Source organism: Calypte anna, chromosome 1, assembly GCF_003957555.1.
Source record: "Calypte anna isolate BGI_N300 chromosome 1, bCalAnn1_v1.p, whole genome shotgun sequence".
NCBI lineage: Eukaryota > Metazoa > Chordata > Aves > Apodiformes > Trochilidae > Calypte > Calypte anna.
Window position 1 is genome coordinate 106,385,599 of NC_044244.1, and position 26,457 is coordinate 106,412,055.

General features: G+C 39.9%; 2 protein-coding genes across 5 annotated transcripts in view; one reads left to right on the forward strand and one right to left on the reverse strand.

The window, feature by feature from the left end:
• IFNGR2 (interferon gamma receptor 2) lies at positions 1 to 14,434 on the forward strand. 3 transcript variants are annotated; one of them, XM_030450667.1, is made up of 7 exons: positions 1 to 221; positions 4,480 to 4,606; positions 5,342 to 5,517; positions 8,113 to 8,261; positions 9,597 to 9,750; positions 10,841 to 10,929; positions 13,360 to 14,434. In XM_030450667.1, exons 1-7 carry the CDS (start codon positions 143 to 145, stop codon positions 13,531 to 13,533), a joined length of 948 nt encoding a protein of 315 aa, XP_030306527.1. In that variant the 5' UTR covers positions 1 to 142; the 3' UTR covers positions 13,534 to 14,434. The 3 variants fall into 3 exon arrangements, with proteins under 3 accessions (XP_030306527.1, XP_030306534.1, XP_030306523.1); XM_030450663.1 differs by having other exon boundaries at positions 5 to 221; positions 10,790 to 10,929; XM_030450674.1 differs by lacking the exon at positions 10,841 to 10,929 and having other exon boundaries at positions 3 to 221; positions 13,360 to 13,496.
• The window catches only part of TMEM50B (transmembrane protein 50B), a 15,405-nt gene continuing 2,895 nt past the window's right edge, over positions 13,948 to 26,457 (reverse strand). The window contains exons 2-7 of one of the 2 annotated variants that reach the window (XM_030450686.1): positions 22,924 to 23,099; positions 22,230 to 22,342; positions 20,382 to 20,449; positions 19,667 to 19,759; positions 19,412 to 19,469; positions 13,948 to 17,260 (exon numbers count right to left, since the gene is read on the reverse strand). In XM_030450686.1, coding sequence (XP_030306546.1) covers positions 17,215 to 17,260; positions 19,412 to 19,469; positions 19,667 to 19,759; positions 20,382 to 20,449; positions 22,230 to 22,342; positions 22,924 to 23,022 — 477 coding nt within the window. In that variant the 5' untranslated portion in view covers positions 23,023 to 23,099 and the 3' untranslated portion in view covers positions 13,948 to 17,214. The remainder of the gene's footprint in view (positions 17,261 to 19,411; positions 19,470 to 19,666; positions 19,760 to 20,381; positions 20,450 to 22,229; positions 22,343 to 22,923; positions 23,100 to 26,457) is intronic. The other variant, XM_030450694.1, reaches the window with a different exon arrangement.

Here is a 26,457-nt window from a genome sequence, read left to right on the forward strand (position 1 = left end):
ATGACCACAGCCTTCCGTTCCCCGCTTGCAGCGGGGTGGGATGCAAGTGTGAGGCGGTCCGGTTAGGTCGGAACGCCGCTGGCCCCGCTTCTCAGGGACCGGCTAGCAGCCTCCGCCACCGGCGGGGCCGGGCGGCGGGGCCATGGCGTGTCGGGCGCCGCTCCTCTCCCTTCTTCTCTTCCTCCTCCTCCTCCTCGGCTGGGTCCGGGCCTCGGGCGCAGGTTGGTGCGGGGGAAGCGGGTGTCACTGCGGTCGTGGTCGGTGGCGTGGGATCGGGCCGGGGGAGCGGTGGTAGCCTGAGGGGCCAAGGGCGACCTCGGAGGGGGCTGGCTGAGAGAGCTGCGCTGTGCTTCGTAACCCGTCCCCTGAAGCAGCCCCGGCGGGTGTTGGAGCGGCGGAAGAGGGTGACAGTGGAGGATTTCACCCTTTCCTCACCGCGCCCGGCCCACTGAAGGAGGACAAGTCCTGGTTCCCCGTGCTGCTGCTGCTGACCGTGGGGTTGCAGCTCCTGAGGCAATCCGCCGTCCTTTGGGCTGACGCCGAATGGCGCCCCTGCCCCAAGGCCGTCTGTGCGGGCAGCCGCGCCCTCCAGCGGGGTCGCCTCTGTCAGGGAGCGGCTACAAACCCGCAGGGGTTCAGCCTTCGGGGGGATTTGGTATCGTGAAAGTCGCTGAGATGTCTGCAACGCTTCGTCGGCTGTACATGAGTCACTGCTGCTGAATTTTTATGAATTGGGGGCTGTGCTTTTGAGTTCGGTGTAAACGCTTTGCTGCAAATGGGGTGGGGGGTTTGCTCTTAGGTCGGGGCTGAGCTTGCCCTGTCCCGGTCCTTCTCAGGCGGGCGAGAGTAAGGTTCCGACCCGACCCGTCCCACTCTGCGGTTACGGGCAAAGTTATTTTGCTTTAACAGCCCCAGGGGCAAAGTTAACCTCTTTAATTTTCTCTGCGGTACTCGGGGGTTACCGCAATTATTCAGGAGGTTGAAACAAAGCACAGCTTTACTTGAAATTGAGATGATAAAGCTTTTCAGAAAACGCACAGCGGTATCAATCTCAATGCAACGGGTTACACCCCGTAGAAGTCAGCAAAATTAGAAACCATGTTACCCGTGTGGGCCCAAAATAAGCTTAGAAACAGAAAAAGGGGATAAAATGATACCACCACCTTTGTATTCAGCAACAAACTTGGCATCGTGTTGTGGCCCTTGGATGGTGGTCACACATTCAGCCAAGTGTTTCAAGCCTGTTACTTTTATCTGTGACTCAGTTGAGTTTTAGCATGAGTCACATGCTGGTTAGTTCTTAGCTGGCTGAGGTTGCTCCGTAACTAAGGAAGAGGGGATGGCAGCAAAGAGCCCATGTCCACTACAGATGCAAACCTCTCCTCTGGTTTTGTTTATATAGTCTCTGTCTATGAAGTCTTGCCTCCAGCTTTTTTAACACAACCTCGGGTTGTGGAGCTTTAGCTCCGTTCTGGCAGTCACACTAATAAATTTTCTGGTCCTGGCGCAGTAGTTGCTGGGCCATAAAACCTTATTGTGCGGTCTTGTCACTGTAGATGTCAGGCCATAATGATCTCACAACCTCTGTGCTATCTCAGATAAACAGATACTCCTCAAATTAGCTCACAGTCTTGTAAGCACATTTATTGACTTGAATGAAGAAAAAAAAAATCTGTATTCCCACATCCTGTTTGTCAAAGTGGCTGTTTTGAGTCACTCATTTCGGGATGCTACAGAGCTGTCGCTCACAAGAACAATCCTGGCTTTGGTACAAAATCCCAGCTCATCTGGAAGGGCGGCTGTGACATGTCCAGAGCGGGGCATCCCTACAGCCTGACCTTTACTGAGGCACACGAGTACCTCCGTGACTATACCACATCTACTTTCAAATTTCCTTCTGTTTGTTGAGGCCTGGCAGCCCAGCCTGGCACTGGTGAGACCTCTGTGGGGATCTCCAGCTGTTTGGGGGCAGCAGCTAGTTCACACCTACAGGCTGAGGCTGGATTTGAGAGTCCAGTTGTCCACGTATGGGCTGAGGCAAGGGAGGTGGAATTTTCTACAGTGAGTGTTGCCAAGTCCTGTTCCATCCAAAGCAGTGAGTTTTCCCAGGGTGTTCTTTTGGTTTTTGTGTTTGGCATCTGCCTGGGGCCTCCTTCCCCTCTGCACGCACTCTCAGCACAATGTGCTGTGTTTTTTCTGTTGCAAAAGGACATGCAACATGTTAAAATGTGAGCCAAAAGAATAGCCAGCTGTCCTCACCTTTCTGTACCTGGCTACACACTTCTCCTATTTGCTTTTGTCAGCTTTGGTGCTTGTCTGACAGTGTAAGGCAACACAGTACACCAGAATAGCAGAAGTCCATCCAAAAAAACCCAAGATTTCCTTCTTGCCAGTTTAGAAAAACTGTTCTAAACTGTGTTCTGAGGCTCATGTGCAGGGGAAGGATTCAAAATTCATTCTGGAGCAGGAACGGAGGTTGTAAGATGGATGGCTGGGCCGATCTGAGCCACTTTCACTCACTGTTACTTTGTGGCTTCACACTCTGCTATGTGAAAGCTTTGACTTGTGGCTTGAAGGGTCAGGAAGTCTGAATCAGGAAAAAACAATATGAGCGGTATTTGGCAGATGCTTTTTTTTTTCTAAAAAGTGCATTTTTAAACTCTGAGTCTTAGAAACTAATGATTGTTACAGAGTTCAATGTGTGATTTCAGAAAAATAAGTAACTTTCCTTGTTGAGATACCTAACCAATATATGAATGCATTCCTTTACTGAGGCATGGAAACAGCTCATCAGTACAGTAGTAAGTGCCCTGTGGCACCCAGCATCTTGATGTTCAACTACAGAGCCATAGATTGGATAATTTTTTTCAGTGTTTTTGAAGCTCGTAGGGAAAATTATTTGTGAATGCTGATGGCAAAATAATCAGTGTGCAGTCTTGACTGAGGAGTAAAGGAACCAGCTGCTCTCATCCACTGGTTTTTACTGTTGGTTTTGGTTGGTTTTTTTAAGAGGAAAGAAGGAGAAGAGAAGAAGAAAGAGGGGAAAAAAAAAAAAAAAAAAAAAAAGCAAAAAAAAAAAGCAAAAAAAAAAAAAGCTAGTGCTGTTTTGGTCTGACAGCTTTCTTGGATTTCTTAAAATAAGTTTGTAGTGGATGTCTGAGTGCACAGATTACTGATGGTGTGAGATATCTTACCATGTACCAGACCAGCAGTGAGAGTACAAGAAAGGATTCTGTATGACTGGAAAGTGAGAACTTCTCTTGAATGAAGAAAGGGTTACTTAGTGGCCTCTAAAATATGCAGGAAGTTCATAGTGTAGGTATCATTTGAAAGGATTCTTCAACAGGTTTGCAGTGCTGAATAAACTATTTATATCCTAAAGCAGTGTGTATTTATTTACTTAAAGCACGACTCAAGAGCTTAAGAAACTAGTAACATACCTAATTAAAACCTTGAAAGCTTAGCTAGCTACGTTGTGTTTTGGACTTGGGATTTAATGCAACTCTAAGAATATTTGTGTCCTCTTTTTTTCTACATGGAGGATGCTAAAAACCCGGCATGATGTCTCCTCTGAGAGATAGAGGTGTCAGCATCAGTGTGCTGTCTGTGCTATGTAATAAAATCATACATAGAAATAAAAAATTTAAAAAAAAACCCCAAAACATTATCCTCCTACTCCCAAAGAAGGCTGGGGCCAGAATTTTGCTTAAGTGTTTGATTGTCTGATCTTAATTATGCATAAATAAACAAAGTGTATCTTGGGAGACTATCATCTTTAAGAATAAAAAATTGAAAACCTACCATATCATTTCATGTCATGGTTGTCTTTCATCTTAGGACCTGTTGACCCAGTGTGTTTAATGGTGTAAGAGAATCACTACACAGACAGATACAAGTCAAGTGTAGAAGGAAAACCTTTCTCTAACAGAAGTTGCTGCCCTTTACTACATTGTAAAATTGGTTTCAAAACTGACAAAACTTAAGACTTGGAAGTGGAACAGTGCGCTATGCGTTTGTGAATGGCTTTGTTTGTTTGTTTACCTCTTTTCTGGAAAATTTCAATGAAGTGACCTCTGTATTTTCAAAGAAATTAACAGATATTCAGGAAAAATGCAGAGTAGTTAACACAGTAAAATGTGTGCTGCAGACAATTGAAATAGATGAGCTTTTGTGATGACAAGTGGCAGTGGATGTTAATTTATAGCTTCCTGAGGAACTGGGTGGTGTTTATTGTTTTGTGCTGGGCTCAGTATTTCAGTGCTGTGCTGTCTATGGAATAAAAGCAGGAAGTTGCAATTCAGTGCTTTGTGGACAGCAGAGGCTGCAACCTATTGTTGCTAGTGGACCTAGAAACAGAGGGAAGAATGTTTTTGCCTGCAAAGCAGTGAAAAATATAATATATAGTAATGGAATGTGGAGACTGAAAGCTAGTTACTGTAAATTATTTCACAGTTATTTTTATTCCTTTTCTTACTTTAGAATCTTCTCCCCACTTACCGGCACCAAAGGATGTGGTGGTTCATTCCTATAACTTTCGTAGTTCACTGAGGTGGTCTCCTGTTAAAGTGGACAGAGGCTTGGTGTTATATACAGTCCATTTTAAAACGTAAGTAAATAGGCAGAAAACCAACAAAACTCATCTTGTTCTAATTCAGTAACACAAATGGTTGAAGAAAAAAGGCTAAATATTAACAAGCAAATACAAGAATGAGTTATCTATTACAGATGCTTTTTATACATGCTCGTCACAGGACATGGAGTGATAAGGCAAGGGGTAATGGTTCTGAAGTGGAAGAGGGTAGATATAGGTCAGACATTAGGAAGAAATTCTTCACCATGAGGGTGGTGAGGTTGCCCAAAAACATTGTGGCTGCCCCTTCCCTGGCAGTGTTCAAGGCCAGGTTGGATGGGGTTTTGGCCAACCTGCTCTAGTGGGAGACGTTCTCTGTCCATGCAGGGGGATTGGAACTGGGTGGTCTGTAAGGTCCCTTCCCACCCAGCCCATTCTGTGATTCTCTAATGTATGTGAAATTAGCTTCTGAAGACCACCTTAGCCTGTGATATTGCCACTAAATTGAGCAAAGATTGAAGAGCTGGAGAGCACCCAGGAATGTTGAGTATTTTCCTGTATAATTTAAGCTTCTCCCTTGCTTATTTTAATTTTTCTCCAGCTACTGAGGAGATGCAGGTGCTGAAAGTGCTCTGGAATTAAACCCACATGAAAATGGTAGTTTTGTAACATATTCTGTTGTTACAAAAATTATCCAAGTGGGAGGGATTTTATTTTCAGTAGTTGTGTTCTTCCACTGATCCTTTCTTTGGCTTTCATTTTGCATTGCAGTGGGGCCTTTAACGAGTGGGATGAGATGAACTGCACCCGTATCACCCAGACTGAGTGCAGCTTCTCCTGGACACTTAGGAAGCGGCGCTGGACTGTTAAGCTGCGTGTGAGGGCTGAGCTAGGGCCAGTGACTTCTGACTGGGTGGAAACAGATCCATTTGTGGCAGAGAAAAACAGTAAGTGCTATTTATGATTTCAGTGTCTCTCTCTTGAAGGAGAGTTCTTTGGGGGGGTGAAAAAAAATTGTTGTCTGTTCTAGGCTTTTTTGACTGTATTAAGTGCAAAAGCCAAGTGAGAGAATTGTAGGTTTTTGGTTAACGAAGGCTGCGAGGTTGAGGTGTGACACTGGGAATGTGATACTTCATTCCTCTGCAGTGGGATTAGCTGAGCACTGGTTTCCACAGGTATCAAAAGAGAAACAAGGGAGTTTCCTGGGGTGGTTAAGCCTTATACGAACTACAGTGTTTGTTATGTTAGAGAGTTTTCCATTTTTCTTATTTCCCCACTTATCACTGCTGCATGCACACATACATCCCCTTGATTTGTTTCTATTGAACAGATCTCCTTTCTAATAGATATAAACTGTGCTAAACAGTGTAGAGGGGTACAGGCACACTTTAAATCCTGCTAAATGTGTGAAGAAGCATGTTGTTGTTCTTCATAAGATCCACCCTTTGCTTTGCTGTGATTGGTTTCAGGATTAGAAGAAAGTAAATGTTGAGTTTAAAAATACCTCTGAAGTTATAATGAAAAAGGAATGTATTTATTAACTCTTTAGTTCTAGTTATCCCATACCTGGTGAGGAGCAGTGTTGGTCCATGCTGCACAGAGGATGATAATTTCCCTGGTGACTACAGTTCTAAATATTGGATCTTCTCTAGTAGTAAAGAGTGTGGGGATGAGGAACTTCCCAAATCCTCAGTTGAAGATTAGAACCGACATATCCATAGCTTGTGATGCGGGATTTTTTGGAGAATGGGATTCTTTGGGAGTTAGGAAAGCACAGGGGTAAAGGGGATATGAGACAAAGATGTGAGGTTCAGTGTGGGAGAGAAGTTTGTGTGTGTCTGTTCCTTCGAGGAACATCCTGGCCTGTATCAGGAACAGCGTGGCCAACAGGTCCAGGGAAGGGATTCTGCCCCTGTACTCAGCCCTGGTGAGTTCTCAAGCCCAGCTTGAGTTCTGTGTCCAGTTCTGGGCTCCTCAGTTCAGGAAGGATGTTGAGGTCCTGGAGCAGGTCCAAAGGAGAGCAACCAGGCTGGTGAAGGGACTCAAGCACAGACCCTATGAGGAGAGGCTGAGGGAGCTTGGGGTGTTCAGTCTGGAGAAGAGGAGGCTCAGGGCAGACCTCATCACTCTCTACAACTCCCTGAAAGGAGGGGGTAGCCAGGGGGGGGTCGGTCTCTTCTCCCAGGCAGCCATCAGTAAGACAAGAGGGCATGGACTTAAGCTCTGCCAGGGGAGGTTTAGGTTGGATGTTAGGGAGAAATTCTTTACAGAGAGGGTGATCAGGCATTGGGATGGGCTGCCCAGGGAGGTGGTGGATTCTCCGTCCCTGGAGGTTTTTGAGAAGAGACTGAATGTGGCACTCAGTGCCATGGTCTGGGAACCACAGTGGCACTGTGTCAAATGTTGGACCTGATGATCTCGGAGGCCCTTTCCAACCCAGCTAATTCTGTGAATCTGTGAGGAAAGAGGAACTTTCTGTGATCATTCTTGTGTGACTGCCTTCGCAGTCAGTTCCTGGACACCAAGATCAGCAGCTACCCCATTAGGCTGTTGTCTTCCTTTAATGTTTGTGTCTGTCTTGCTTGAGAGGGGAGCTTTAGAACTCTGTGAGGACACAAGAAGGCATTTGCAGTTGTACAGCAACAGGAAGTAGAGGGAAATGGAAATGTCTCTACTGAAATAAGATCACAAGGGATCTTATTTTCTGTTACTTTGGAGCTGACAGAGAGGTCCTGCTGGATTTTTTCGGAATACAGTAAGCAATGATTGCATACAAGGACTGAGTTTTACTGTTGCCTCTCTTTATACCTCTCTTTAGTATGCAGGTGGCTGTTAGCTGCTGCAATACTTGCATGAGCAGGTTGTTTTGGCGTTTTTTTAGATCCTGGAGAGTTTACAAATGCTGATAAGCTTAACCAGTGAAAGAAGTCAGGATACAAAGGATAAATGACTAGTGACAATATATGACCTGTGATCACACAAGTCTTTTGTATTAGGACTGAAACTACTTTATATAATAACTTTCCTGATTTAGCCTTCAGAATACTTCACACTAGGAAGTTATCTTTAGCCTTTAGGATAGATGGAGACATCAAAGCAAGGAGGTGGGAACTGGTTATTCCTCTCCCAGTCTATTGACCCAAGCAGTGTGTGTTTTAAAGGATGTGAAATATGTGGCAGGGTATTAGGAGAAAAAAAAAAAGAAAAAAATTGTTTCACCATCAACCAATAAATTCAGATGCATTCTAGTGAATATGTACTGAATTTCCAGAGAAAATTAACAGAAAAGTTTTGGGTTTTTTTAATACATACTATTTTCACTTATGGTTCAAAGTCTTTTCGCTTATATTTGTAGCAAAGTAGTTATTTTAAATGCATTAAGTACATGATGCAGAAAATTTATTAATGAGAAAACTTATTCCTTAAGAAAAGGCTGCCAATATTTAGCATGTTTGTTGAAACTATATGTAAGTAAACCTGAAGACAGGTTCTGCAGTTCTGCCTCCCAGAGGTTCACTGTTCTTTCTGTGTTTATTTTTCAGCTACTATAGGGCCCCCTAAAGTGAGCAGCGTGACTGAAAGCATTGACTCCCTTCTCATTAATGTTACACCCCCTTTTGGCACTGAAGCAGGTGACATTCTTTGGTATCATGTGTCCTACTGGGAGAATGCAAAAAATACTACTAAAAAAGTAAGAATTTTTTGTTGGTTGGTTGGTTTCTAATGCCTTTGTGTGTAAGAGATGAGTCAGTGTCTCTTGACAAAACAGCAGAACTGGAGGAAGAAAGCTAGCATAATTTTTTTTTTTCTAGCAGTGAATGTCATTTGGTGTCTTGAAACAAAAGTTAATTTGGTCTTGGCACAAATATTGTATGTATTAAGAAATTTTCAAAACCATCTTTTTTTTCCTCTATATGAAACAAAGATTAAATCACATTGCACAATCTACAGAGTGTCAAAAGCGGCTTTGAAATGTCACTTAGATTCCCAAGTTTGTTTAAGCAAATTGGAAAACTCTGAAAATTTCCTTCCTCCTTGCCTATGCTGAGCTGTTTGTTTTTTCTAGCAGCTTCACTAACAGGCTGCATTGACCTTATGTCACCTGTTCCTAGGGCAGAGAAAGGCAGAATTATTAGAAGCATGCTGGACACAGCTTGATGAGTTTAAAGGTGTTGGTCTCATTGTGTGCTTATGCTGCTGTCTGGGGCCATGGTAACTTTTGTTTTTTTAACAAATTAACATTGTCGGGGAGGAATTAAGTTATCCTTTTAAAAAAGAAAAAAGGAAGAAGATTAGAAAGAACATCTTTCTGAAATCAAATGGTTAAAAAAAACAGAAGCAACAGGAAAAAAGTTAAAACCATTGTGTCTGAAAGACCTTACTCAATCAAAGCTACCTCCACTTCCTTCCTCTTTGTCACCAATTTGTGTGCTTCTGTAGGCTTCACCAAGGCTGTTATCCCAGCACCTTTTGGCTTAAAAATTCCCAAGAGACTGGTGGCTGTGTGGAGACCTTGAAGGTTTTGCACTGCCCATCAGCTGTTTTTTCTCTTTGGTAGAAGGAGCTAAGATGGCAGAAGCTCTTCAGTGGACTCCACTGCCTTCAGCTTCCCTCTGATTTTGGAGGCATTTCTCATGGCTTGCTTGTTTTGCCCTCCCCCTTCCTGTGCTGTACTCACTGCCTGGGCTGGTACAAGAAGCTGTGTCAAAGTATCCTGCAAAATATTGTGCATAAAATGAGGGACACCTTGCCTCTGCTGTTCATGCCTGAACACATGGGTTTTTAAATGGTCAGGTTTAATTTCATTTGAAAATAATGACATTTCAAATGCATCCAGGCAGGAAGGTTGAAAGATATTTCAGTGCTTCTCTTTCTTGGGAAAGCTGAATTGTGAAAAAAAAAAATCTGTGCTTTTTGACTGAGAAACTTAAATAAGGGGGGGGGGTGAGGATTTGTGTTGAAGACGGGTCTGTTTTTTACTCTAACACCTGTGCTGGTTTGTTGGGTTTTTTTGTCTTTTAAACAGGAGATAAAGACAACCAACTCACTATTCAAAATCACAGATCTAAAGGAATCAACACTTTATTGTTTCAGAATTCAAGTAGAATTGATGACATATTTAGATGCCAAGTTACTTGGACTGCAAAGTGCCCCAGTGTGTTGCAGAACTACTACCAATGGTATAAATCTGATTTTATTTTTTGTATATAAATGAATGACTGTAGAACGTAAGTTTAGATCATGTAACTGCTCAGTTTCATACCCGTATTTGTCAGGAGTGATAAGAGAGCACCATTCAGAGTAGTTCACAATGATGATTAATAGCAAAATAATAAGGAATTTTTAAGTCAGTAATTGAGAGTCTGTGTTATACTCTTCCCCTCATCCTTTTCCTTCATACAGCTATGGCTGTTGCTTTCTAAAAACATGCAAAGAAAGAAAATACTTAAACTTAAGAGGCACTCATTGATGAGGGAGATGGTGTTACTCTTGCAAATCCCCTCCCTCAGCCACTGCCTCCTGCAGGACAGGAGCATCCTTCTCCTCTTTGACCTGCTCTAACATATCGAGCTCTGTGTTCTTGTACGAGATGAGAGGGCAAGGGGAAGAGAGGACACATGTGAGAGAAGAGAGTTTGTCCCTCTCTTGAATATCTCCATGCAACCACCAGCACACAGGCACAGCTGATCTTCAGCATGCTTTGAATACACTGGAAAAACGTGTCTGAACCACTCACACAGTTTCTGAAGCCTCACAGGAACTTCTCCTGTGTTGTGCTGACCGAGTACTTGATTGCAAGCCCTGGAGCTGTGATGCTGGAGTCTGTGCTGCTCCCTTTGATGAAGGAAATGTTCTGAAAGAGAAGTCCCTGGCATTCGTGCTCCTCACTGACAACTTGGGGGTGGAAGGACAGACTGCATTCCCCACCTGCCCTCTGCCCACCTGTAGTGATTCCTTCAGCTTTGTTGCCCCTTCTAGTATGTCAAGTAGAAGCTTGCCTTAGGCTGTGTGAATAAGGGGAAAGTAGCTCATGGGAACTGGTGGCTTTCACATAAAACAAGCTACTTGTGAACACAAGTGCTTAGAGTGCATCTACAGCAAAACTGTGATTTTTAGCCTTGGAAATTCTACTTTGATTAACAAGTATAGTAAAGTTTATCTTGCTCTGTTTTGTTTTACATTTGATGTATATAGTGGGGTGTTCTTTTTCTTTTTCAGAGGCAACGAAAGCTGGATATATTATACTAATATTTGCATTACTTCTTGTAGCAGTTGGTTTGTTTCTTTTGTGGAAACTCCCCAAAACAATTAAGTACTGGTCTCAGCCACCTTTAAAAATCCCATCGCACTTTAAAGAGGTATGGGTAGTTGTTTGCTTTTTCCTCCCCTCCCCCTGTAAAAGACAGTGGTGAGTGAGTGAAGCTAGCTTATGGGTAACAGCAATAGATATCAATAATTCTTGACTTTGTGTAAACTGCTACTTTTCTCATATAAGATAACCTGATTTATTCCTCTTTTACTCAAATTATTTCTTTTTCTGCACTAAGATACAAATCCTACTATGCTCCTGTTACAAAACCAGTCTATTCCTTGACTACTCCTTGTTCACACCTGTCTGTGCTTATCTAGGTCATCAGGTCCAAAGCCACTGCTCACTCGAAGCAAAAAGCTTCTGCATCTTGCAGAGCATGTATTTGGGATCTACATCTATGCGTAGAAATTTAATAAGGAAAAACAAGCACTTACTGTTTTAAGAGCAAGGACTGACTTCAAGACTAAGGACTACCTACGGGAATGTTCTTGGGCTTCTTTTTTTCGTGTAGGTTCAGCAATACTCAAATGAAAAAGTCATCCTGGGACTGTTTTTCGTCTCATAGCTTATACATTTCTGTACTAAATGATATTGTTCCAGTTTTATTCATCTTCCTCTTTTTAGTATTTAAACAGGAAGTAGTCTTTTAAGCAAAGTTCTTGATTTAAAAGTTCTTGATCAGCACAAATTCCGTATTTTTAAAGGCCTGAATTTGTTTGCAGTTCTGTGAGGTCTGTTTCTTTGTACTTATCTGCATGTCAGACTTAGCCATTCTACTGTGGTCATTCTGTGGCTGTGGAGCTGGTTTTCCAGATTTTGATAGAAGTATGGGGGAATGAACCCAGGCCTTCTGCTGAGTCCTAAGAACATCACTTTCTTCCTCCACACCACCCCAGCTATCATTTCATGGGGCCCAGTGGAGGCAGCTGTATCATGTATCAAGTAAAGCATTTCACGTAGGAAAGAAAACTCTTGTACAATATACTAAAATAGTACAGCATTTCATGCAAAGGACTTCTAAAAACAGTCTGTCATCATGTGTTCTGGAGTAATTTTATTAAAGTGGAAAATTTGCAGCAGAAGTAGATACTTTAACAGTGGTGAACCTGGTTTTGGGTAAAATACTGATCAGCAGTGAAGGCAAAACAGTAAGTTAACAGATTTTTTTTAAAAAAACTTGTATTTCTAAAAGGGATCAACCATCCTGAGACTTCTCTTAAAACATATTCCCTGAGGACAGAGTACAAGTTACTTTAAGGAAGTTTCATAGGTAGTCTAGATTTTCAGGAACATCACATGCTTCTTTCCTTTACAGAAGGATTTCAGATTTCAGGGTCTAAGTTACAGGGAGCAATTCTACTGCAGAAATATCTTCCCATAGCAAAACCAAACTGAGGTTCATTTATGGCTTGAATTTGCTAAAGTGGATGTATTGGAGGTTTCCATATGAAACATGTGGTTTTAATACAGCTGAAAAAATAACCCTGTCGCTAATTAGCCTTGCTGTGATTACAGAGAAAGTGGTGCCTTAATTTAAACCAAGGCTGATTTTGTCCCACTTCAGACATGACTTGAGCTGTGGTCCCCTCTCAGTTGGATTATGACACTACCTACAGCACAGAACAAGTGTTTTGAGTAAAATTACAGGCTACATCAATCTGTTTAACAATGTGAAGGTGTCTCTGTTTGAGATATTTTTTAATTTTTTATTTAAATCAGGGGAAAAGTCTTCAATGGCAGGTGTTTGTTTGTGGGGTTTTTTTTTGGTTCAGTACATGAGTGGTAGATGGCTCCAGTCACCCATGAAACACAAGATCAGCTTAGCAATGTATGCCAGGAGGAACAGGAATCCTGCTCTCTGACCTAATGCTTCTTCCTTTGTTTATGCATTGTTTGTAAAGCTAATGACCTGATTTTGGAAGAAGGGAGGGCAAGAGGGCAAGTCAAAGCATGAGGCAATTACAAGAGAAGAATCCCACTAGAGTTTTCTGGTAACAATAAAAGATGCAGATCTTGCCTGACACTTGCCTGACACTGAACAAACCAGCCTCTTTTATCTTGTTTACTCCATCAGTGCTTCAGAGAAGCTGTCAGTTCCTATTCCTGCAGTGTAATAATGAAGTGTTTTCCTCTGTGGTTTGTCTTAATAAGTAGGAATTTGCTTGAACTGATGTGGAAATAGCATTAGCCTAAATTTATTTAAAAATAGGAAAGGCAGGCTGCTTGAACTCACTTAAATGGATACGTGATTGGGTTTTTTTATTTATTTCCTCAGAAATCCATTATTTTTACCTTCTTCCTTGCTCAATGTAACTTCAAGGAAATCCAGAACAGAATTCACATTTAGCAGATCTCTGTGAGTTATGTTCTGACACAAGTTGCCTATATAGGTGATGGTGCTTGCTCTTTCTCTGTAAATTCTAATGTATCTCTTCTGTGGATAGATACCTAAACTGTTGTTTCTGGCTTTCTCTAGTATTTGAAAGACCCCGATACGACTGTTCTGGATGAGCTGAACAATCAGGCTGAAGATGATCCCCACGATTCCTTATCCATTGTGTCTTGTGGAGAAGGAAGCCAAGCCTGTGGTAGCAGTTTGGACAGCCAAGTTCATCCACACAGCATCTCAGCTGAAAGTGAAGTAACTTAAGTGGTGCTCTGGTGAGACAGCCTTGTACCAAGTATTTGCAGAAGCTTCTGCCTCGGAGCAGCCCCCTGTGGTTGCTGGCAGGACCAGCACCTGGCTGTGGCCAGACTGTGGCACTGACATATCCTGAGCAAGATACTGCTGCCTGAGAATAAATAGCATGGACACTGAGCCTGTGTTTAAGTGGCTTCTGCTGTGCCACAACAGCAACTGTGTTCTGCCAAAGAGACTTGACAGGTGGAAGGTGAAAGGGAAATGAACACTAAATAAATAAGATGGATATATTAATACCACTATATTTTCCACCCAATACTGAAATAAAGCTTTGAGAAGTAATGGCACTTAACCATGGGATGTAATACAACCTGGGATTTTTCAGTGACTAAATAATTGCACTATGAATCACTTTTATAGCATCTTCCAGTTTGTTGCCTTATTTGTCTGTGTTAGCACTCAGTCTGTATTATATCCCTTCCTCTGTGGGCTTTTCTGAATATTATTTAAGTACATGCCATCTTCTGTGGCAGCATCTTCCCTCCAGATAAAAATGGAAGTCTAAAAAAAGAAAGTTTATATCACTCAACACAAACCTATGCAAGGAACTGCACCAGGAAAGGCCTCCTCATATCTGCCTCCCAGCCTATTCATGAGAAGCATGAATCTTCTGGACCTGCAGTGAGGCAGTGAGGCTTTTCACAGCAAAGCAAACTTTAAAATAATTTTCCTCAAAATGTATATGATATCTGTCAGTCATTATCAGATTAGTCCTGCAAATGAAAAGTTGATAGAGGGCTCTGGTTTTGAGTCCCTTAGTGAGGAGACTGCAAGTAAAGCCTCACATCCTGTGGGGTCTGGAAGGTGTCTAATAAAGCACAAACAGCAAGTTTACAAATTCTGTACTAAAAGTTTGGGTTTATTGTTTGACTTTTTTTTCTTCGGTTTGATACACTTTGATTAAAAATATATGCTTGTTGTTTTGCAAATGACTTGTTCAAATTACTTAGAACTGTTAATGAACCTGGTCACTTTCAGAACTGTGGGTTACCTGAGGTGATGCTGTTCTACTCCAAGACGAATATGCAAGACTAGCATGAAAAATCAGTAACTTTTTTTTTTTTTTCCCAAAAGCTTTATGAGGTTGTTTGCTCATAGAACTTACCACTTGTGTTTAAGCAACATGTGAAGACAACATAGTTACCTGAAGACTTAGTCATACTTCCAAGTCTGGTAAGAATTTTCAAGTCTGCCCCAAGCTGCATAATACCCGCACTTAAGTTCACCCATGTTCTTTTTATATACTGTGCTGCAAACAAATGAAGAACCACAGGCTTGCAAAGGAACAACCTACACATATAACAGAGTGACATAAATAAGAAAGCAGTTAAAATGTCTCCTGTGAATTCTGCACTACAACATGCATCTTCCTGAATAATCCCTACACTAGATTTCTGTTAGAGAGAGTTGCTATTATTTCTTACTGTGACATAAATAGGCCAAAGTTAAGAACCTGTTAGAAGTAACTCCAGGGTTATCTTCACAAACCAGCTATATCAGGCTAAGGCATTACCTAAAACAAACCTACCTTGGCCTGTGCTGGAACAACCTGTGGTGTAAAAATGGTCCCTGAGATATTCTGAATGATGCCTGCATGGTCCTTACACTACTCCTGTTGTTGGCATCAGCTACCAAAAAAGATGTGCTCAAAGCTGTCTCTTTTCTCAGCAGCTGTATAGAGAGCATGATTGTTCCAGTTCTCTAAAACCAGAAGAGATGCTTAAGAAATTCTTGCAAGAAAGCAAACCTCTTTGTAGGTAACTTGCATGCAGGTAACCTCAGACAGAATCTCTTGTCCTACTCTAAATAAAACTTTTTTAACTGGGACCTCATGTTAATGCATGCTGTAAGAATTTCTCCAGAGTGGAACACTTAAGTTATGCTGTTCAACTGTCAGGTGCAAGATACCATAAGGGGATTAGTTACAGGCTATACTTGTTTCTCACTAAAAAAGTCAACAAACTTTACCAAGGTCCTAAGCAAGAAACTGACAGATCTGAAAACAAAAAACTTGGTTTTACTTGTTAGCTGGTGTAAGACCTGGTTAGAGGCCAGTCCTGCTTGAGCTACTGAGTATTACTGTACAATTACCTTGTGAAGTTCACTGTTTTGAGAACGTAAGATAAAGTTTATTGCAGTTTTCTGAAATTACATCCAGACAGCTTATGTACAAAGCTATGACTGACACCAGTGAATATACTGCAACTCACTGCAGGATGAAATCAGGATGAAGTTCGTGTAGCCAGTAGCACAATTTCAGCTGCAGTATTTGCTTCATATTCTGTCCACTGGAGAGATTCCCACAAGGGAGCAATTAGATGAATAACAGCGTTACAGTAACCATGCACAAAAGTTACATTCTGCAGTTTAATTCCCTTCGGTCAGCAGTCTTGATACATGGGAAGTTATAAAAGCTTTAAGACATAAGGTAGATTCAGATGCTTTAAAAACCACTTAAGACCTTGTATTAAGAAAGTCACCAACAGCAAGATGAAGAGACAAGATCAGCCCAAAGCTATAAACAACTTCGTTCTCCCTTTTTGTACGCTCCAGCCAAAACAAACTGTATTTCAATAATGGAACATTCCCACAAAGTGCCCATGAAATTTAGGACAAATACATTTTAACTGGGGCAAATGGCAGTCCTAAACCTGCCAATTATTTCAAGGTAGGATTGTGAGCAATAAATACATCTATAGTATCCCCACTTAAAATGCTTGCCTTTTAAAAGGTAGCAGGATAACTGTTCATTTATCAGCAAAAGCACTTCCCCTGAAGAAAATTATGGTATCGTAATTTTTGAAGATATTAGCCTGACTTTCATTTATTCTTTATATTCCTGGCATGTATGACTGGCATCAAGTTGGTGGGTTTTTTTATTTTATTCTAATATCAGTAAATGCATTAAATAATAATTGGTATCAATTACACTAAACAGCATGAAACTAATTCTAAATACCACGGTATTACCAAATGCCATCTGTGTTAAAGCAATCCGAAGTCAGGAACAGTTTAATTTTCCATGCAGAACCTGCTTAATATAGGGCTTTGTTTAAAAATTCAAAACCTTTTACAAAAAACTAGCTACTTTGTATTTTTCTGAACAGTTATACAAAATTCTTAAAATCAGCTCTTATCTCAGCATACAGTAGAATTGACCCTCATGAAACATGGGCTTAGCTGGGTCACTTCCATGCACTGACCACTCCTGCAGGTTACACAGGCAGCCCCTTGCAAAAATGGCTCTAACTCACCCATGCCTAAAAGCAATAACCCCCTTCACAGGGTATGGGCTTTATCCTGCTTGTTCACTGGGGGTTCCACTGAAGTTTCTGACACGTGAAGGTTTGGAAGATCAAGTCCTAGGAGTTGATGGAAAGCCACATATTTGAAGGAATAAGCCTGAAGATTTCAGAAAGAGAGTCTGACATTCCCTTTTTAAGATATGTACAGTCATATATACATATTCACAAATCTGTCCTGTGAGAAGAGGGAGCCTTATTACAGAAACTGTAATATGTCTCAGTTCATACAATTTAGAAAGCAAACCAAGAACAAATAAATGTAAATTTATCTATATACATAGTATGACATAACAATTATGGAACAGACAATGCTATACATGATCTCTCATCCCCATAACTCTTCTGTTCTTCCAAACTTGTAGATCAGAGTACTAAAGAGGGAGGAAACAAGAAATGCAAAAAGTCAGACCATACTTCAATTAGAAAAGATCATTTGAATAGCACCATTATGATTTTACACTGTCTACACTGCAAATCAATACCCGTCCAGTAACCTTAACTTTTATTCAAGTCAGTACCTATACTTAATTTCCTGTGCCTTGCTAAAACTGTGAGATCATGCTAAGACAAAATCTAAGCAATTAAATTTTTATGAGCAAATCAGAAATAATATTGATCCTGCAGTGGATAATGGAAATCCAAATTACAATTTGAATTCCAAAATTCCTTATATAAGGTGAGAAGCAATTACATACAGTCATAAATTAATAAAAATGTTGAAGGGACAAAACTAAGTATCATTTCCTTAGTGTTCCTTATACTTTTCAGTTATTTTTTTCTTATAACCAACAAAAGGATGGTAAGGAAAGGCACAGTCATAATACATCCTAAGAGAGTGAAGAGCAGGGGAGATGAGCAATACTGGCATCAACAACAACAACAAGTGATGACAATTAAAACAACCCAGACACCTGGGTGATGAACTAGAGAACTACTAATGCTCATGTACTGAAGCACAAGTCATGAGGGAAAGACATGGCTCAGCAGGTACAGACATTATGGAACAAAACAGATGGAGGAGAATCTGATTCAATTAGAAAACAAGTTTTAGATAAAGACGTTGAGAAGGGCATTGCTGACTGACCCAGATCTAACCCAAAGAAGGGAGTCTATTCAAATGGATGGACTTTTCAAATGTTATTGCTTAAAATGCATGATGGGATAAAAAAAAAACCTCTGTAAAAACAGATAAATAAATAAATTGTCTCATACTTCGTACCTATAAAGCGAATCTTAGATGGCAAAAGAGAATAAACCTAAAATATCTCTATACACAGAGTCCATATAGAAACTAAGGAAAGACACTTTCAGCATCTAAAAGCAGCTTCAGAAATAAGTTCAACAAACTACTGAAATAAGACTGAAGATTTCAGGTGGGACGAAACTATTCTCAAAAGCCTGCCTTCATCAGTATCCCACTTCAATCATGTGCAAACATACAGAAGAGATTCAGGAGCTGCTACTTTCTGCAAGAACATGACTGATTTTCCGAACAGGGAACCACAGTGGTGCACCAGTCAAGCTGGCTCGCTGCAAAGTATTTGGTATGATACCAGAAGGAAAACAGCACAGTAATTTTAGTGGTAAGGACTTGTAAAAGAGGATATTATGTGAACATTTTCAGTCACTCATCTCAGACCTTACACTATTTAATGTTTTCGTTGTCTTTTACTGATTAATAAAATTCATGGATTGCAGAATGCATTAGACATACAAGAAGTTATTACAGATACTGACAGTTTCAGTGTGTCATATGATATACTTAGTGATATTAAGCAATATCAAATACATTGATTTAAGTATTACCATCATTTTCTTAAAAAAAATAATTGCTCATCCATTAGAAACTAATCTAGGTGTATCAATTACCAAATAATCAAGCCTTGAGTATGAAACAGGCAGGAAAAGGACAACATGATCTCCCACTTAGCGCTCTCAGGATATAGGTAAATGTATTTGTAGTATAGAAATGGAAGTATTACTGCCATTAGCAAAAAACACTGACACTATCTTACCCAGAATACTTCCTATATCCTTGGTGATCCACATTCTAGAGCTGTAAATTTAGTGAGAGTGGAAAGGGCTGTACCAACACGAGCATAAAGGAAATGAAAAGTTTCTCATGGGCCGAGAAGGAGTAAGAAGTAAGAGATTGTTGGAGTGAAGGGAGTAACAGAAGTAGCAGAGAAAAAAAAAGTTTTTAAGAAACAGTTTGATCAGTTTATGCATTGAATAATTGAATATTGCATTATAACTGAATAATGCATAAATCACATCGCTTCCTAGTCTAATATCAGTTTACTCTGTGACCCAAGAAAAGCCTTTGTTACCTTCCTTAAGTGAAGATCAGGGTGGGCAATCAATCAAAATAGGGAGCATCCTGTGTTGAAAGCAGCAAACTCCACACTTTGGAAGGTAATGCCTCCAGTTTTCAGAACTTATTTTCCAGGAGTATCAATGTGCATGGAAACAGGTAAGAAAGAGACCCCTATGAAGGAGGGGACTTTGCCCAGATAACTTACCTGAAAAATATCAATGCATTTTGGAAAAACACTGCTAATCCGGGGTAAACATTAGTGTCTGAAAAGTAAGTAACAATGGAAATATTCAGTACAGGAAGGTGTATTTAAAATACTATTAATAGTATCATCCTCTTGATGACAAAACTAGACAGTATGGCTCTGACAAAGGCAGACCACACACTTCCATTCTTTTGGATTTTCTGCCTCTTTTGGTGGTTAAAATACTTCTCAGTATGTGAAAATAAACACACTTACTCTGTGTAACGTATGCTCCAAAAAGAATCCACATTGAAGCAATAAGGGAACCAAACATCAACATAAACCCAATGAAGAGCCAGATGCGAGCACCTGCAGGGAATATCAGAACCTCTGAGAACCATGTACACTGCTATCTATACTGACAAATGATCCAAGCTGCTGTCTACCATGATACAATGTCTTACATTGCTGAAGGCACAAAGGGAAAGGATTGAACTCTTTATCAAGGGTGAAACATACCAAAACTTGCCATCTCTAAACACACACAGCAGCTGCATTCCCCTTACTTTAGCAAGCAGACAAAACCACCAAAAATTTCCCCTCAGCTGTAAGAAATGCCAATAACATCACTTAGTACAACCTGGAGTAGACTAACAATGAGGTACTTTGCCAAAGATAGTGTTTCTGAAATAAAGATGGCATTTCAATAGGGTACATAAAACAAACATTTCTACTCTGAAAGTAGAAAGAGGACAGCACGTCCACTGCCACCACACAGTAGATGACATACGAAGGAAACAGAATGCTTGTGATACCTTCTAAAATAAAGCATTATCAAGGAATGTTTGCTCCACAGCCTATCACAAAGCAGAAATTAATTTCTCCCAGCAGATATAAAGGATTTGCAAATGTTTAACTACCACTTAGAAAAAAACCCCAACACTTAAATAATCAGTCTTTCAACAAAGCATGATTTTTAGACTTAATTTACCTGTTCTTCCTAAACATCCATCACTATAGCTGTCTCCTCTCACCTGTGCATTTGATACAGCATTTATCCTAGGAATAAAAAAAGGGTATACACTTCAGATAATTAGAGAATAATTTTAAAGTTGTAAGTACTAAGAGGCAACAAATACTGCAAAAAATTACTTGGCATTCTGTACAGTCTCATATTATCACATGTTCCTTAATGAGAGGATTCCCACTGGACTTGAAGGAAACTCCCTATTTGCTTGTAAGTTTTACACTAACAGATCTGTAAGATGAAGAATTGCCCTTTATAGTGACTGAAATATTCTTGGTTGCTTTCTGGCTGTTAAAGTTTTAAAAGTATCTAACGCCACTTCAGAGGAATAATAACAGCCACTAAACAGTGCCCTCATGATTGTTGCTTTCCTTCACAACGAACACAGTAAATGTTCAAGTAAGAGACACCCTGTAAGGAAGGACAATAGAATTTCTTAAAATCAGTTACTCTGCTGAAGAAAATTATGTGATTATTAACAGTAATAAGGCACCTTCAAAAATTAAAAGAACTGCCCAATGAAATGTTAGCAGATAAGCTAAATAAAAGGGAGGACTTTTGAAAGTACAAATGGATTTATTATAGGAATATTGGGATTATCAGACTGATTAAAAGGCTACTGGAATTATTGTACGAATGTTTAAGATTCATGAAAACTGAAAACTGCTTGACATAAGTGACTTAACTTACAATGAGTAGGTGGAGCGTTAAGGCCTTAGGCTGCAAACTGTAACTAAATGTTAATTGAAGTCTTGTGATTAAACCTTGCTTAAACTTCTACTGTGACCCCCTGGAGTTAACACTGAAACCAGATGTAGACAACGAGATAATAACTCAAAACTATCTTATATAATGATAAACAGGATTAATGGAAACTTAGGTTTGATAAATTGGGTTGTTGGCAATTATCTTGGCAAGAAGTAACTGGAAGAGAATGAAGAGAAATCATCCTGACAACAAGTGACTGACAGTCAGTGGAGACCCTCAGATAGTGGAGGGTAAAACCCATCAGAAGGGAAGATGTAATCATTGTGGACAATAATTGGATGAACAATCACTGGCACACCCTGCAAACGAGCGTGTTGCCAGATTGTGTGTGAGACCTTAACAGGCACAAGTAAAGTATGGGCAGGGTCCCTCTTTAGAGGTATCCAGCTCAAGCTGTAATATGCTGACTCTGTGACAAAACCTAGGGTCCAAACTTTTCTTTACAGAGACTAAGACTGGACACAGCTGCACCTTCCTGAGGAGAATTGAGAAAGCAAGGGGCCCCAGTCCAAACATCTCAAGTGGGCAGGAGGGTCATCCCAGGCTCTTCTTCAACAGAAAAAAAAAAACAACCTCTCAGATGCCATGTGTTAAGAACACCTTGCATAACCAAACCCATCCTTTTTTTTGCCAATATTGTACAATTCATAAAAGCTATTGCTTCTCCTTCAAGCTTGCCATGTTACATCCTTGAAACAATATCTGTAATACCCCACTTCAGGAAGACTTGAGCTAGAGACAGCTGTAAGAATTATTTTTTAAAAAGGGGAGAAGGCAGTCAAATGTTTTATACTGAGGTAAGCAACTGGGCAGAATTACATGAAATTTGGTCCAGGAATCTAAACACCTAGTACAGAAAGCCTGTTACAAAAGGTCTGCTTTCTTACATTTTGCCCAAGGGCATAGAAAAAGCCATGCAAAAAGGTACAGTAAGATTACTCATAAGTAATCTATAACCAAGTGGTTATAGATTATCATATACCATACTGTAAAAAATGTGTTTAACAGCTCATGTTTGTAACAACTCCCTTTATGTACACTTACATGAAAAAAGCTAGTGTTGAAAACACCCCACAGGTATGGAACGCATGGTTCATTTGTTCTGGCTTGGGATAAACTACTGCAGCATCTATCATTATCCACCAACCTGTGAAAAACTGTAAATAAAAGAGACCAGTATTACAAGGCTTGAGGCAGAGAGAGAGAGGCAGACAAAACAAGGCAAATGTTTATGCATACGATTGGTCTTTTAACAAATACAAACTATTCTAGAACATTATTAGCTTTAAGTGGGACTCTAAATCTGTTTGATATGCAAATTCTACATAAACGATGTTGATGTTTTCAGAGAAGTATTTGGTAACTGGACACATTTTCTATTCAAATTAATTATCAGTGTATGGTTAAATTCCCTGTACATCTCTAAGAATTCCGACTCTAAACAACTACAAGATACAAACTCCATAGCATGGGTGTTCTAACATATCTATTAATGACAAAAATCCATTAGGAATTTCAAACTGGTTTAAAGAGAGAGCAGAACTGGTACATAATTATTGGACAGAATGCAAAATTATGTGACCTGCCTAGCAATGACACTTTTAAAATGTTAAAGAAATATACTGAATTAAGATACATTTCAAGAGTGAACCTTCACAATATATGAAACTGAAATGTAATGTTGTCATACTTCCAAATTTGTCAACACAGCCATGATTCACATCTTCTCAAAACTTACCAATACTCCTGCAACTATTGAAGCAATGGCATTTCTTCTTTCACTCCAGTCAATACACTCACACTCTGGCCATCGGAAGTTGTCTAGGAATCCTGCCATTTCCTCAAGGATTAGATTGCCCTTCTTATTTTGTACTTATACATTAATTCTTCCATTAACAACTGCGTCCTAAATACCTGAAAAACAGCCCAAGATGCATTTAATACAAAACAGTACAATATTGAGTTGTTTGACAACTGTCATAAGTAAGCTTTACAATGTGCGTGTTGGTTGGTTAGTTAGGTTTTTTGGTTTGGTTTATTTTTTTTACAGAACTAAGTATTTCATATACTTTCTCAATTCTCTAACAAGCTATACTAAAAAAAAAACCCAAAACAACGTATCATCCTTCCTCACAGAGTTATAAAATAAAATCATAACCTGACCCAAAAATGTATGCATTAAATTATCACATCTGAAACATAAATTAAATAGAATGTACTGTTTGTTCACATGTATGAAATACAAAAATAAAAGCAAACAAGAAAGCAGGACTGAAAAAGAAAAAAATTCAAATTTAATTTTCATCTTCAAGTCATGATCCTCTCTTTGGCATTAGCAGTCAAAAAAAGTAAGATGCAAACAAGAGAGCTCCATATGCAGACCAGAACTTGGTCTCTGAGTCAGGCCAAGGAATCTTGCACAAGATACACGTATTTCCAGTCTCCAAACAAGACAGATAACATAGCATCTTTCTGACACAGGGAAAAAGGAATCATCTCAGTGAATCAACTAATACCAAGGGTAAAGGACATCCTGCTTCACAGAGTGAGCTTTAAATACATTTTAAATTTAAATAAACTTTACACAGAACTTTAAATACAAGAAGAGGACAGCCAATTAGTATTACAAAGTGACTACTAAAACAACACAGCTCTCAATTTGTTGAAAAAGGAGCTTTAAAAGATTCTCCACTACATACCTATTCTCACACTGCAAGACAATTAGCATTTAGTTTGAACATCAGAAGTTTTTCTATTTTGCAGTGATTCACAGCCACTCTATCAGCCATTCTATTTGTTTCAATATTGTCAACTTCTGTATTTTCCCAGCCTCACATAAATAATTTCCAGATATTTCATAAAGGCTAACAAAAGACAAATGTCCTTTAGGATTATGTTACAGGAAAGGCTGCTGTAGAACATTTTTCTGGTTGATAATGGTAATAAGAAGTCTCCACTAAGAAGTGAAATAAAAAAATCTATAGACGATAAATAAAATAATAAATAAAATATAAAATAAATAAACCTATAGAAGTGGAAAATAAATAGTTTGCTTACATTATAAACACAGGCCACTTCCTGTGAAGAAGATAAAGTTTGTCCTCCTAAATGTAGTTCCAGAAATCCATCCATACTTATGATGCTACCTTAAAATCAATCACTCAAATCCAAAAACTATTTTCGTTTTCTACGGTATTTGGGTTCAACTATACAGATGTTTTCCTAGGTTACACTTTTACCCAGCAATTTTCAAACACTTGTTCCTTCTCCAGCCAAACTGCCACACTGCATTTTACAAACTGCTCCTACAGCCCTTCCTTCTTCTGCCATCTTAAAATGGCTCCATCTGTATTTTATCTGTTCCTCTTCAAACCCTGTATGGGTCTCTTCCTCAGCCTGCAGTAATCCCTCCCTCCCCACACCACAACATAGCTCATGGTTCCCATGGCTTCTGTCACTACAGACTACATGGTTCTCAGACAAACATGCTGCATTATTTCTTCTCCCCCCTGGACACAGTGGTGGTGATCTGAAATCTACCAAAGTTACTTTTTTTTCCTTTGGAATTTTCCCCATAATGGGCTATTTAAATAGGATCAATACAACAAGACAAAATCACCTCCTTCAAACTGAATGAAAAATTCTATTGCCACTCAGAAAGCAGGTCAAGAAAAGCCACTGGATAAAACAATTTCAGATATGTCAACAACAAAAGAAATTACTTCTCACCCTTTACTTGCATGCCATCCCAGAGGCACCTCCACAGAGATGTGCTGACAGGTAACTCGTGAATTTCAGCAAGGAGAATTCCCCAGTCTTGCAGCTGGGGAGGAACAACCCCAAACAACCCCCCTCAACACATACATGCTTGGGGCCACCCAGCTGGACAGCAGTGTGACAGAAAAGGACCTGGGGGTCTTGGTGGGCACCAAGCTGAACATAAGCCAACCATGTCGCCTTGTGACAAAGAAGGGGAACAGTACCCTGGGCTGCATTAGGAGGAGTGTTGCTAACAAGAGATGTGATCTTTCCCTTCTGCTCAGCACTTCTGAGCTGCTCTTATACACATTTGAAGCACCCCATCCTTGGAGATATTCAAAAGCTGTCTGGGCAATTGGCTCTGGAGGTCCCACTTGAGCAGGGGGATTGCACCAAATGACCTCCAGAGGTGCCTTTCAATCTCAACCCTTCTGTGACACTTAAGAAATAGCCTGTTAAATTCTTCACTAATTTATTGAAAGAAACCTTACTGCTACAGAAATGCTCCAGTTCAAATGTCTGAAATAAAATGACAAAAATTCATTCCCTCTTATGATTTAAAAGGGATATATAGCTTGTTTTGCCAGTTCAAAAACTGACTAGCATTTACCCCAGTAAAACCCCTGCAAAGTCAGAAATTATAAACATCATGGATATCATACATTGTACAAAAAAAAAAACTGTCTTAAATAAACATTAGTGAGAAAACAGAGGCATTTTGCTCACTTCAAAAATAAAAGACAAAATCTCTCAAAACTTAATTGTATTGGATATCAAATGGAGTTTTCACAGCTGTATTAGTGACAAACTAGTGAAGACTAAAGAAGGTTTTTTGTGGTGTTGTTTTTTTTGATTGTTTCTAAGATGCAAGGCAACCTTCTGCCAAAGCAGATTATGTTAACAGAAATTGTATTTTAGGTGCTTAATACCTGCTCACAATGATGATTGTGATGAGGTGTAATGAACTTTGCTTTAGCCTTGACTTTGTGCTTAGGAGAGAAGCACCCTATTTAATGTGAACAGGTGAGAGAAACACTATCTGGTGGCATTCTTTCCACAACAAAGACTGGTAACTGACAACACAATTTTCTTGTTTCACTGGAATAAGACAACAAACATGGAGAAACAAAGTGCAGAGAATGTGCAACAGAACAGAGGTGAGAATTCCACCATTATTTCTACATATGTCTAATGCCAGAAAGTACCTTTTATTTCAAAGAAAGCCCAATGGCAGAGCAGGTATGCAAGAATACAAATGGCAGTAAAAGGAAACAAAGGTGATAATACCACTGGCCCTTTTGTCAGATGATCTAAACATTAACCAGTACCACTCAAAATTCTGCAAAAGAGTCTTTCAAAGGTATATTTCAGGAGAGGCCCAATTAACAGTAAAAATAATTAGCCATTTCTCTCACTACTGACATAGCTCCATCTGAGTAGACTTCACAGATTCATGACTAGAAAGCAGTGACACACCATTTCTTCCAGCATTACAGAGTCCATGTTCTCTGAC

Bases quoted from the DNA above. Each gene is read 5' to 3' on its own strand.
- IFNGR2 (XM_030450663.1), top strand. From the start codon at position 143: ATGGCGTGTCGGGCGCCGCTCCTCTCCCTTCTTCTCTTCCTCCTCCTC. The intron at 222-4,479 runs GTTGGTGCGGGG...TTCTTACTTTAG, and splicing joins GGTCCGGGCCTCGGGCGCAG to AATCTTCTCCCCACTTACCG. The intron at 8,262-9,596 runs GTAAGAATTTTT...TCTTTTAAACAG, and splicing joins CAAAAAATACTACTAAAAAA to GAGATAAAGACAACCAACTC.